General features: G+C 34.1%; 1 protein-coding gene across 1 annotated transcript; it reads left to right on the top strand.

The window, feature by feature from the left end:
* Positions 1 to 7,388: 7,388 nt before the first annotated feature.
* Positions 7,389 to 10,312, top strand: LOC136982146 (uncharacterized). The gene is made up of 3 exons (XM_067278569.1): positions 7,389 to 7,477; positions 9,338 to 9,571; positions 10,178 to 10,312. The coding sequence occupies exons 1-3, from the start codon at positions 7,431 to 7,433 to the stop codon at positions 10,239 to 10,241; spliced, it is 345 nt and encodes a 114-aa protein (XP_067134670.1). The 5' UTR covers positions 7,389 to 7,430; the 3' UTR covers positions 10,242 to 10,312.
* The last annotated feature ends 3,945 nt before the right edge of the window (positions 10,313 to 14,257 follow it).

Raw genomic sequence — 14,257 nt, 5'->3', positions numbered from 1 at the left:
CTTGCCCATGTACATTATACTTTTCCTTTAACGATAGAGTCGTGCCGATCATCCGTTATCTGCTTTCGAGGGAAAGTTTTGAATTGAAATATTGTGATCTTCCGGGAAAAATAGGAAGTTTATATATAGTCAGTCGGGGACTCCTATAGTTTCCAAATCTGGTCTTGAATTTCATCTACCTAATTCCGTTTCCGAGATTAAGGAAAGACAGACAGACGTACCGACAGACCGATCACAGTGGGAATTTATAGGTCTATATTTTTTTTCAAATTGCATTCCAATCAATTTATCACTTTGCAATATATAATTATATTTCAATATTATTGAATTATTGTTTTTATTTAAATTATAGTTATTATTATCTATTTTTGGATATTAAATAAAGCTTCGTAAAAAAAATCCAGCAACGAGTTTCGTAACTTTCCCGGGTGTCATGAGATTTTACTGCAAAAAGCTGTTTACATTATTAATTATTATAAAATGGCAAAATGCTTAATTTTAAAGGTAATAACAAGGTTTATAAAAAAGAATTGTAAATGCTAATAACGAGTTAAATTTTCATTTAGTTCGGCCAGTCTGGAGATATGACACACTACACCCTACTCTCTCCCCATCCTGTTGATTTTTAACCACCAAAATTTAATAGCATCAATGACCCTTATATACAATTTATCATGCCAAATTTTGTTACTTAATCATTATCCCATCCTGCGATATTAAATGAAATAGACGCCAACACACTCACAAATACACAATACACAGGATTTTTTTTTCTTTTACTATTTTGGGTTTAGGTGTCACAAACATAGAGATTTGAAAAAATCTCAAAGGGTCAAATTTGACACGATTCCAACGGTTTCCCTTGTTATGTACGAATAACAGCCGGAAAGTAAAATATTTACTCAAATCTTGTATCTCAGATTATGCTTTAATGATTTGCCAGCACAAATTTTGGTTCTATTTGAACTTGTAGTGCGTTTCCTGGAAGAAGCGTACGAAAAATCGAAGAGGGTCCATCAATATCAGATGCCCACCTGAAAAATTATATGAATTTGATTTATGTTTTCTTAGAATTAAATAAATGAAATTTGAATGTCGCACACTTACAGATATCATCCGCCATGTTGAAAAATCAACGCGATATGCGAATAGTCAAACCTCGGGTTTCGAACTTAATTCGTTCCTGAAAGTCGTTCGAAAATCGGTTTATTCTAAAACCGAAATAAATTTCCCATATGAAACAATATAAAATGAATTAATCTGTTTTCGATCCCAAAACAATTTTTAAAAAAATGTTTTTAGCTATATTTCATACATAAAAATATCTATAAAGGCAATATAATACTATGCATAATATTATTTTATATATAACTATATCTGTATTTATTATATATGTATAAAAAGTAAAATTTTTCGTCACTGCCAACCAAAACCGAAACTTACCCTTTACAAAGATGTGCTATAAATAGACTGACTACCAAGATGAAATATCTAAATTAATCAAGATGGACAACAAGTACTTTATCCACACTTTCCGAAATATTATGTTTCAATTGGTTTGATTTCAACTATAATTGTGACCTCAGGAGGGTCGGCACCACGTCAAGCTGCCACATCAGAACTGACAGAGGTCGACAGAGGACTAGCCGAGGAGGTCGGTTCCTTGTTTGTTGGGGAGAATACCAGGAGAATAGGAAGCTCGGAGGATGTCTGGTTCGTAGATCGTCAGGTGTCTTGAATGTCAAGAAGATCGATGTGAATCACTTGATGATAGACAGGTAGTAGGATTGTTAGCCCAAGGCAGTCGATCTAGGCTGTAATCAGCAGGATGTACGATATATCCGAGTTCCGGGAGAGGAAAGATGGGCGACGAACTCTGGAGACGGCGAACTGAACTATTCTCATCGGTTTTTCGTTTTTATTTGGGGGTCATCCCCTTTTTTTCTCATGTTTATCTTTGGTAATGTTAAGTTCTACGTCTAATAGACGAATTTTGGTTGTTTGGTTTCTGGTGACACATTCGGAAGATGTGTCATCTTTGAAAGGATGTGAATCTGGGGAAAGGTACAATCACTTCCTTCAATCTTTATCAAGCGTTGGAATATATATATATACTTTTTTTCTTACTATATATATAAATTTAGGCGTTATGCTTTTGAGAAAATATAAATGTTTGGTTGTTGAAAAATTTTCATCTAGTCCGGACTTTCACATAATTTAAATTTAAATTAATTAATTAATTAATTTTATTTTTATTTTTATTTTTATTTTTAGTTTCGATGTAAAGACCAGTTTTAATTATTATTTTATTTAATTATTATTATATTATTTAATTTGAAAAAATTGTAACCTGTAAATATCCACTGTTCTCTGTATGTCCGTCCGTCTGTCTGTCTTTCCTTCACATCGAGAATGGAATTATATAGATGTAGGAGGAGACTAATTATAAAACCTTAGGGTCAGAAGGCCCCCGATTGACTATATATGAACTTCCAGCTTGTATCGAAAGTCATGTTATTTCAATTCAAATTTTTCTCTGAAAGGTGTTAGATAGATGGCACGACTCTATTGTTAAAGGGACAGTATGATGTACAGTGCAGGAGCAAACCACAATTAATTTCAAGTGGAGAACATACATTTTAAATTAAATAAATTAAAAATATGATTAAAAGTTGAAGCCCGGCATTGCGACGATATCACAATAAATAATTGCTCATTATTATTATTATTATTTTTATTTATTGAGACACTATAGCCGTTAGCCTTTTACAAGTATCTCGTAACAACAGAAACAAAAAAGAAAACGAACAAAAACAAAGAAATTATTTATACATCAAAGACAATCGTAACATATAATGTTTAGTTGTATTTTTTTCTTTTTCCCTTTTATTCTCCTTTTATAATTAGTCTTTGAGTTTCGACGTCACAGATCCTATAATTCATTGTGTTTATCAATTTACAATTTCACTTACGCCTCTTTTGAAAAAAAAAATTGTTTATAGCTTAATACTTCATTCATTCGTTAATTTTTCTTCTCTCCTGTTTACCTTACGAAAATATTACCGAAAGGATTATTTTTGATAGTTGTTTTGAACTTCTTTTGATTGGTTACTTCCTGTACTTCGTTTTTTAAATAAATTTCCAATATTTTATCATCTGAAGTAGTAGAGCTGTCTGTCCTATTGAGAATTCTGTAGTGGGTTTAGGTAGTTGTAAAATCGTCGATGACTATAGGTTTTTTTTTTCTGCAGTATTTTTCTATTTTATCAAGAAGGTAACAATTATTCATTTTAACCTTTATAAGTTTGAAACTAAAATGTAGAGTTTGTTTTACGTATAAAGTTTTTATATTGTCTAATCTTTCTCGGTGGTAACATATGAAGGTGGTTGCATAGCGATCCAGTTGATATATGGCTCTTATAAGTTGATTTTGCTGTGTTTGGAGTCGATTTATGGTACAATCGGTTGCGATTCCCCAGATAATGCTACCATATTGGAATTTTTGGTTCGATATATGTGTGATATGAACGTTTTACAATATTAATGTTTAAAAAATTTTGGATTTTCCTTTTTATTCCCGTGAACTTAGCAAAGGTATTATAAGTTAGTTAAACTTTCTGTGTTTGTCATACCTGAGTTTGTATTAGAATTCCGAGATATCTTATGTTATTTACTCTATTGTCTTTTCACTTATTTCTATTTGAATTCATTCCATGTTAACGTTTTTATTTTTATTTGTACAACAGAGGTATTTCGTTTTATTTGTGTTTACTTTTAACATATTATAACTCATATGATCAGTTGACTTAAACAGAATATTGTTCAATTCAAGTTGCGTTGCCTGAATGTTGTCATTGGAGTGTATTAGAACGATATCGTCTGCGTTTGCAATAATGTCAACTTTGGGTAGAGTTTTAAACAAGTCGTTGAAATAAATATTGAAGAGCAATGGTGCTGGTATTGATCCTTGGGAGATTCCAGTTTTAGGTAAGAAAGTTTTCCTTTTAAGTGTATTTTTCATTTCCTGTTGTTTTACTGAGAGGCATTTATCAATGAATATTAACATAAACAGCAAATAATTGCCAGTTCATTTACAGAAAATGATTTATGTAGTTGTAATTCCGGGAGAAACAGAAAAGTGAAACATTACGTAGTATTTCGATTGAAAAGTTGTTTATTTTACGTCATTTAATAATTACTTTTCCACCTTTATTCACACCTTTATTTAGAATAAAGACGAATAAAGGATGGTCAGAGACTAGGTATTAGTGGCAGGGACGGATTTACATAAGGACATTTGGGGCCTGTGGCCAGGGTCTCCACAAAACTATGTTTAAACATAATTTTTTCCTATTACTGCGACAGGCTAGTGTGGCCTAATCATGAGGGCCACAGGCAAAGAAAACCAAACCCGGGAAAAAACCTATCATCGGAAAAAACATCGGAAAATTTCGGGAAAAAATTTTACATAGGTATTTTTCAATGAAATTAAAATAATTCGTTTTACACAATAAAATATACATGTATGTTTACAATAACCTTATTTTTAAATGAAATTTACAACTTCCTAGTTGAAATCTAGTTGAAAATACAGTATTTTGTGTAAATTTTCTAAATCATCAAATTTGCCTATTCTTAAAGGGGGGCCCCACCGAATTTGTGCCCAGGGCCCCTGGATTGGTAAATCCGGCCCTGATTAGTGGATCAAAAATTTAACTTCATTTCGTTAATTAGCCCTATATCTAATAACGAGTGAGTTTGACAATCAGATCTAGTGGGCTGAAATAAGTCTGCTAAAATGGTACGGTTTTCTGCCAGACGAAAGTTAATTAGGGCATTGGCACTGATCCAATCATCTTTAAGAGTGCATTTACTTCTAAATGAATAGCATTTGAATTTATTAGGTAGTTCATAAGAGAATATCACATTATATATATAATGTAATATTCTCTTATATACTATATCTGATTTCATATATTATAAACAAACCTGAATGATTGTTGATTTGTCAATGTCCATAAGTAGCATAAAAACTCTTTTGAAAAGACACATGTAGTCTTCCAGAGTCAGTAATTTTTTGTGTCTAAAATTGAATTTACTTTTTAAGGAGATCTCAAAAAGATTCTCTTGTAAGTCTAAAATGATATTTAAAATCGGTTGGGTTATAAAAAATACCGTCACTTCAACAAAGAATTCTATCCTTTTTTTTTATAGATATTGCGTTACTTTTACTTCTTTGATTTTTTCCAGAATTATATCCATGATAAAATCATCCTCGACCGATTCGGAATCAAGTAATTCTATCTGTAACGCAACATTTAAAATAGCACCTTTCACAATATGGTTGATGCCAGAAACCGCCATATTTCTTGTTAACATTTGCGTTTACTTTTAAACTGAAAAAGAAAGCACCAATACATACGCTAATAACGTCATTTTCGGTGTTCACAAGTAGCACTAATAGCTGGAAAGTAAATAAACCTTTTGTATGCATTTAAAAACGAAAATTAAAGAAAGATGGCGGCGCCTTTACTATAAATAGTATCCTGATGGAAGGATCTATGATTTTAAAATATAGGTTTTAGAAACAAAAGAAAGGTCACAATTGTAAAATTTAACCATAAAATGAATTATCTTGCCGACAGAGCACACAGAGTAACCGCGAAAAAACTTCGAGAAAACATTTACATCACTGCGTGCACTAGCTTGCGCTTTCACAACTAAATTTTCATTCATAGAACAACATAATGGACACCAAAACGAAACAATCTCAGCCTTGGAGGACGCCATGTTGCTTTCCACCGTAAATACAAGCTCCGTTTTTGCCGTCCAACGGCACGCAATCCGGCGGAATATAGGAACGCATTGCCGGGACGATATAGTCTCTTAACGGACTCACCACAGATGTCAATCACCCATGGATTATCCAGTTCCGAAAAATGTAGGTACGGTGCGAATTTCGGTTAACGCCCAGCAATCCCGCCAGAGGGATGGCAAGGTAGCAGGAAACTAAAGAGCCTATAATGAGAGATTGTCATATAGGGATAGATAGCTACCGCCATGTCTTTTCCAAACTGCTTATTTAGCCGCAACCACATACTATACGTAGTTGAGGAAACGGAAACAATCGAGCACTTATTTAAATGAAAAATCGGGCAGAAGAAAATAAATGTCGTTTTCGACTTTTAGAATTATTTTTTACTATTATTATTTGTTTATTTAAGGATCGTACAATAGAAGTAAAATAAAACGGGTTTCGTTAAAAGCGCATAACAGATTACCGAGCTATAGGCGTATTTCTTCTGTGACGCCTTCCGTTCTAGAAAGTTAGCCATGTTGTTACTTAATAATAGCGACGCAACTCTTTAACGTTGCTATGATTACTGTCTTATAACGTCAGTTCTCAGTAATCCGCCAGACCAAGGTTCAAGCCAAAGTTGATTCGAGTTTTTTCGAGGGGAAATCAACCCAGATATGTTAGGCTCTATTCCTCACTGTTCAGCCGAATCCATTGCGGGCCTTGTTGAACTTGCGACGGGCAAAAAATAGGCCGAGCCGAGTTGAACAGATAAAAGAATTTTAATGAGAATTCAATAAAATTCCCTCCTTCGCTGATTCACTTATAGGATAAAAATAAAAGACACGAAACAATATAAATAAATAATGAATTTCAATTAAGAAAAGATCTTTGGCATTAATATAATTGAACTATCTTGCAGTAATTTTAATTATTTAATGTAGAAAAATTGATTAATAAACTGCCATCAACAGCAACACTGCATACAGTGATACTATTGCACAGATGCCGGTTCAGATGTAGCTATTGTCATTAATAATATTACTCGTTTCGCCATGTAAAAGTTAAAAGGGAATACATTAGTTGTATATGGCGACACGACACGCGAGGAGGAGTGCCTCTCGGGAGAACTTTCAATGGGAAACTGACCCCTATTTAGGTGTTACAAACATGAAGAAAACCCGGAAAATTCTGCATTGTCAGCCCGTTGGCGAAGCGCGAACTCGCGAAAAACTACAAATGTTCAGTGGTTTTGCCACTCGGCCACTGGTGGGCAACTCTAAAAGGCCTTCAATCCCGTTCATTGTGAGTTAGACCATACCCACAATGGTGAGAGAGGGACAGAGCTCAATGTATCTGGGACAGAGCTTTCATAAAAAATTCTTGAGACTTGCTTGAACGGATTTGATCCCGACTCCTTCCGAGAGGTGAGCCGAGACATTTACTGCCACGATCATCACTCTTTAATCATTATTACACAGGGACAGATTCAAAAATTAAAAAAAAACCAAAAATGAATCATTAAAATTTTTTATCTTCTTGAATTAACGCGTAACAAAGAAACTCAACAATTGACCCGTTGATTGTTTTGCTCTTTTATTGCGAAGAGTGCGATTTCGAGTGCGATTGAAAAATGTTTTTTGATTCTGGCGATTGTCGACCCTTGCCTTCACCCTTGGGGTAAGAGATTTTTCACATTTTGTTGTTATTTATGCAAATAAGAAATTCATTCGGAAAATTAATGGCTTTAAAAAGAAATTGCTCGGTGCAAATGATAATTAATGAAATTTAATTTAAATTGTGTATTAGGAAAATCGATGCTATTAAATTTTGGTTGTTAAAGGTCGAGGGGTGGGGAGATAAAAGAGGTCATGTGTCTTATCTGGAGTAGGATCGGACCTAATGACAATAATACTCTTTGTTAGCATTTACAAATCTTTTGTAAAACCCATCCCTACCCTCAAAATTAAGCTTTTTACCATTTCACAATAGTTAAAAATATAAAAAGTTTTTAATAAAATACAGTACAACCTCTATTATCCGGACTAATTGGGGATAAGGGTAGTCCGGATAAGGAAAAATCCGGATAATCGAAAAGAATAATAATTGACAGTGCATATAGTATGTATAATTTTTATTTGTCTAGATTTACATATAACTTCAATATTAAATTATTTTTTATTAAGAAATTCAATTAACGAATTTTGTTTAAAGCTAGCTGTTCTTTTTTGAAGCTGCTAAATCGCGAATACTTTTAAGACATATAAGTTGTCCTGAGTTACACTCTTCTTAGCTCTCAAACCACTTCATGGCGACATCTAAGCCCTGAAAAGCTTCAGATTGTGTAGGACAAATATCTTTTACTTCGCAAATCTCTTCTTCGTCTTCTCGATCTTGTTCATCTGAGGCAGATATTTCTTTAATTATTTCTTCATCATTCAAAATTTGGAATCCAGGATCGTTTGCATCGCAATTTACACCAGTTACATTTTCTTCGTTACATTCGGCACATATTGAAATTTGTGCTATTGCTTCCGCACTGTCTCCTATACCACTTTCTACTGTTACTGGAATTTACTAATGGTCTTTTCAAAATTTTGTTCCATGCATTCCGTCACGTATGTACAGTACATAAATAGTGTCGCAATTCGCAAAGTGTAAATCAGCAAATTCGTACAATTTTTATATCATTTAAAGTCGTCTACGTGGACGTTATTTATTAATAGGACCTTGTCCTATTAATAAATCGTTCCTCAAATTGGATATTGCTACAACAGGTGATAAAATAAAGAAATTTTACTGAAATAACTCTCATTACTGTGCCAATACACCAGTATAAGGTCCTATTAATAAATAACGTCCACGTAGACGACTTTAAATGATAATAAATTGTAAGGACAGTAAGGCTTTTCTAATCGTACAATTTTTGTTTATTTTGAACAATCCGTATAATCGAAAATCCGGATAATAGAGGTCCGGATAATCGAAGTTCTACTGTATAACAAAATGACTTAAAATTAAATTTAGTCATTTTTATACACATTTTTGAAAACTTTCCTTGTTTAGACGATGAATATATGGTCACTCCATATGTGTAACACGGTGATGGTAATTATTTATATATCTATCTATACCCATCTACACGTAGAAAAGGTACAGGCGACAACGTATTCTTCGGCTCCATTAAAAACTATAGACCTCTGTCGTGATGTTATTGGGGCCATCGTTAAGCGACACATACCTCCTATTATACGTAATCAAAGTTCGATAGAGCACCACTGTTCTCCTCTGAGATTGGCACTAAACCGAAAAATCTCGAATATAAGAATTACATAAAGTAATGAATTCTGAATTCGAATTAGGAAATGCCCAACACGTCCACAGAATAGTAATAACATTAATAACTACGCGATAATTTGTTTATTTCATAGAAAATTTTGCGAAAGGTTAGATAAAATGTTTTCCAAGTAATGTATTGTAATTTCTCTATTAATTTTACAAATATTTATTGCATTGTAAATTCTTTCTTTTCACTTTTAGTGAGCGATTGGTTGAAGATAAGAAGGATTGTGGATTAAATAATAACGTTAGGGTTTCTGCAAGAAAGATCGAAAGGAATAAAGACTTCAGAAAGCAAGAGGATAGCACGGAAAATAGTTTTGGATATAATATTGGATATGCTATTGGATATACTATTGGATGTACTATTAGAGATAGAAAGGCATTGAAAAAAACCGGATCTTTCTTCAAGGCAGTATGGAAACCAGTCAAGAGGTAAGTTTCTGTATATGTCAGTACAAACAAAGTTCGATTTAGCTCGGCCATTCGTTCGCCTTTACAGTTCTCACTGAATCCGGTGTGATGCTGAACCGAAGTACCTCAAACAGCAACACAATTATTGACAGTATTAAGATATGAGCTTGAAAACTTCGTAATTTTTATGAGAACGGCATAACTTTCCTATATTTTTGGCGCTACATGGAGATTTACCAAACTAGTTTCATTTCTAATCCAATGAAAAGATAAGCTACAAATGAAAATAATAATAACGAGCAATTATTTATTGCGACATCGTCACAATGTCGGCCTGCAATTTTTAATAGTGGAAATTTATAGTACAAATTTTTTAAATCACAGCCCAATAATTACAAAGCTTTTACAAAAGTAAAATTGAATTTAAAATATCGCTGAAAGAATATCATTCAGAATGAATAAATATAACACTTTTTTATTCTAAATTTGATATATTGTAATACTTGCAATCAATCAATATAAATACAGCCGAACCTCCATGTTGCGCTCTCTATATGCTTTGATAATTTAATTCAAATTCAGATATAGGTTTTCAATAAATAATTATACTTGTTTTTCACATTCCAGATCAGCGCAGAAAGTATGGGAAAGCATGAAAAGTGGAGAAACCGAATACGTTCGGTTTGAATAAGGATCTTTTTTTCTCCATCATTGAATCAAGTATAAGATATATCTGCTTGATTTTGTCCGAGTTCGTCTCGGGTAAGTGTTTAATCGGAATGTTTTTGTATTCTATACTCAGAACTTAGGAGATTTTCCACTCTCAACTTATAAATTAAACACCATTTCTGTTCCCGATGTACGGTACCATCAACACACAATGGCCAGGTAACAGGAGAATGGGAAACGTGTATTAACGTGGAGATACATTATGTTCTTCATAACTAAGCTAGGCTTTCAAAGCATTACAATATAATATATTACAGTATATGTATATTCTTGTCCAAGTATCGACAAAAATATATTCTGGGGGTGTACTAGTCTCGTAACGTAGGAAAGCAACAGCATAAATAAGAGTAGAGATTAAAATACTCAGCATGTTTATGTGAATATGAGTACATGAAGATTCTAAAGTAACCAAATTAATAATAGTATATTTGAATCATAATAAATGACACAATAGTAGCGAATTAACAATTATGCATTGAATAACTTATCGTTTGATTCGTATATAATTGTTTTTAGAAGGAAATTAACCTACTGATTTAAAACTTATTTACATAATTGAATATTTCAGATTAAAATATTAATTATTTTCATTTTATTTTCACAGATTTTAGAAGAAATTTAGAGATTTCATCTCTATGCAGTGTACATACACTATTTCAAAGTTTCAAAGATTTCAAAATTTATTTATACTTTAATGAAATTGCATTCTCATTATTTGGACTTTCCGAATGTGACTTCCCGAAATTTGTCTTTATTTCGATTATGACACTTTAACTCAATTTTGACGTAATCCCGATTTTGACTCCAATTTGAATTATATCCCGATTGTGACGTCTCGAATATTGATCTTAACTCGATTGTGATTCACCAATTTTGACTCCCAATTGCGCCTCCTCGAACTTTGACTTTATTTTGATTGTGACTTTCCGAATTTCGACTTACCATAATTGTGTCCATTGTTTATCTCGTTGTCTAAATTCGTTGACCATCTGATGAAAGAAGGCGAATAACACGAAATGAGAATAAAGACTTAATATAGAAAACAGAAGGAGTACTGAATAAAACTGAATAAAAATTAGTGATGAAATTTGCCATGTGTCCGAGTAAATACACTATATAGTTAGTGTTCAAGTTGCACAATAGAAAACAGAAGACAAAAGATTTCTGAAATATTAAAGGATACGCATTATGAAATGGTAAGTGGAATTATTCTTAGGAATATACAAATTTTAAATAAATGTTGTTAAGCATTGTTTGTCGTTTCCAGATTACGGATCCTGATCCTGAACTTCTATGATTAAGAAGCGTTCGGAGATTTCGAGAGAATGGAGTTGTAAAGAAGTGCTTTTAACAGAGTAGGGACAAAAGTGACACGACCTTCTGAATTGGTCCCACCCGGTGTTGTATTTGTAAACAGCTGGAGAAACAAAAGGAGCGCCGTCTTTGTTTATTGGACTTGCGAGAGGTGGGGCAATGTGTCTGCCACATGTTAGCTTGCTAGAAAAAAGTGTAAACAAGTGACGGACGTTATGGTGAGCTTGTTTCGTCGGGAGAACAGTCGACGTTTTGGAAAGCTTCCGATGAAAGGAAGAATCCTGATTTGTCGGAAGTTGTCGTCCAAAAACTCTTTAAATAGTAAGACGAGCGAGAGAAAAGGGAAAAAGGGCAAGAGACTGGTACACGGTAGTCTCAGGCACTTGGGAAGCCCGCTGAGCGTAGAGAGAGTGTTCTTTTCTGGTAAACATCTCAGGGACGGGTTAGTGCGGAGACTGGACTGACCGTGCAGTCGAGCCAACTCCACAAACGGACTGAGGCCTCTCCAGAGTTTAATAGTTCCCGAAGGCCACGCTGATACGTGAGACACCACACTTTGTTGTCCTGTATATGTTACGTTGTCAAACTTGTATATTCTACGTATTTTGTTTGTAAATAAACTGTAAATATTCTACGAATTGAATGTGGAGGTGTACTTTCCGTCGAACTTGAATCAACTATTGGATCGTGATGCACACGGAACCCATCTCAACGAGACAGAGTTTCGGAAACAACATCACTAGATCTTCACGAGATCTTTACTGGAGTTAAAAAGTTTTTAACAAACAACATGGATTCACCCGAATTACATTGAATTAAAACGCGTGCATAATGCAGCATAGATAAGAAAAATCCAGAATATTGTGCGAACCTTTGTAATTTCTATGTATAAAGTTGAATTTGAAATGCGTTTTTATACTTTGTAAATGAAATCGATTTTATGTATTTTATGATACGATAATAATAAAAATTAAAAAACAAAATAATTTTGGTAAATTCTACGTGGGCGATTTATACATAAGTAAATTAGTTTGTATCGTAAAACTACTTTTTTTTCTTTAAACGACTGAAAAATAAAATGTCTTCTACTGTTTTCACATTGTATAGGATGTCAATCATTCGAAGCATCCCTAGCGGCAAATGCAGTCATTTTCAATACTTTTCTGCTTGCAGTCCGTGACCAGATGTTCCATTGACTCTGCTCTGCGTACTCTTACCCTCCGTTACTTTATACTCTACAATAAGAAAAGAAAAAAAAATATTCAGATCAATTTTGTAAGGTCAAACTTTGATGATATAAATAAGATTTTGAGTACCATAAATTTGCAAAATTTCTCATAACAGCAAATTATGAAAGAAGAAAACAATTATTATTTTACTACCAAATCACTGTTAACATCTGAAGTTGTTTCTCCAATGTCGATAGTGCCATCAGTTGGAAGCGAATGTTTCTAGAAGCTGTTTCTGGAAGCGGTTGATACATGATGTATTCGGGTGCGTTCGTTAATAGCAATCGCTCTGAGTCTCCGCTACTACGGGAGTGCGTTGTTTGTAGACATTTAAGAACGAAAATTAAAGAAAGATGGCGGCGCCTTTACTATAGATAGTATCCTGATGGAAGGATCTATGATTTTAAAATATAGGTTTTAGAAACAAAAGAAAGGTCCCAATTGTAAAATTTAATCATAAAATGAATTATCTTACCGACAGAGCACACAGAGTAACCGCGAAAAAACTTCGAGAAGACATTTACATCACTGCGTGCACTAGCTTGCGCTTTCACAACTAAATTTTCATTCATAGAACAGCATAATGGACACCAAACGAAACTATCTCAGCCTTGGAGGACGCCATGTTGCTTTTTATTGTAAATACAAGCTCCGTTTTTGCCGTTCAACGGCACACACTCCGGCGGAATATAGGAACGCGTTGCCGGGATGATATAGTCTCTTAACGGACTCACCACAGACGTCAATCACCCATGGATTCTCCAGTTCCGAAAAATGTAAGTACGGTGCGACATAGTCATTCGGTTAACGCCCAACAATCCTGCCAGAGGCTGGCAAGGTAGCAGCAAACTAAAGAGCTGTGAAGCCCGAGCGATACTCGAGCTCATGTGTTTTTGATATCTTAAAAAATGTCAAATCAGGGGAACAAGCTTTTGATTCTGATGCTCGTAGAAATTGGAAGGATACTTTAAATCGGGAAATATTAAAGCTATTAATGGAGAGAAAAATGTTCTTTTTTTTAACCTTAAAAGGAGATGCAGCGCTGATATTATGTATCAGACTTATAAGAATTCGAAACAATTGAATACGAGCAGAGGTTTCAAGTTGCGATTAAATTCCCTTGATCGGAAAAACACAGTGTGTAAAACACAGTGTCGAATTTAAACCTTTGATAGCTCGAAATGGTCGGTCGTCTGCCTAGAGACAGGAAACCGACCAATCAGGAGCTGGAGATCCAGGGGAGAAAGATCTTATAAAAACCTGGATCTCAAGGGCAAAGCAGACTTTTCTCTGCCTTCCCTTGTGAAGACTTCTCCCAGCTTCTGTCCGTGTCAACCACTGTTCAGACTTTCCCCAGCTAACAACTATAATCAACTGTCCAGACTTTTCCCTGCCTCTACAAGTGGACACCATCCGATTGAACTTCGGGCTTTCA

Source organism: Centruroides vittatus, unplaced genomic scaffold (genome assembly GCF_030686945.1).
Source record: "Centruroides vittatus isolate TY-2023 unplaced genomic scaffold, ASM3068694v2 contig_815, whole genome shotgun sequence".
NCBI lineage: Eukaryota > Metazoa > Arthropoda > Arachnida > Scorpiones > Buthidae > Centruroides > Centruroides vittatus.
This window is presented reverse-complemented; position numbering and strand designations above follow the sequence as displayed.

What these genes read in the sequence shown, in the direction of transcription:
- LOC136982146 (XM_067278569.1), top strand. Translation starts at nt 7,431, where the DNA reads ATGTTTTTTGATTCTGGCGATTGTCGACCCTTGCCTTCACCCTTGGG. An exon ending in CCCTTGCCTTCACCCTTGGG is followed by an intron (nt 7,478 to 9,337) that starts GTAAGAGATTTT and finishes TTTCACTTTTAG; the next exon opens with TGAGCGATTGGTTGAAGATA. An exon ending in GTATGGAAACCAGTCAAGAG is followed by an intron (nt 9,572 to 10,177) that starts GTAAGTTTCTGT and finishes TTCACATTCCAG; the next exon opens with ATCAGCGCAGAAAGTATGGG.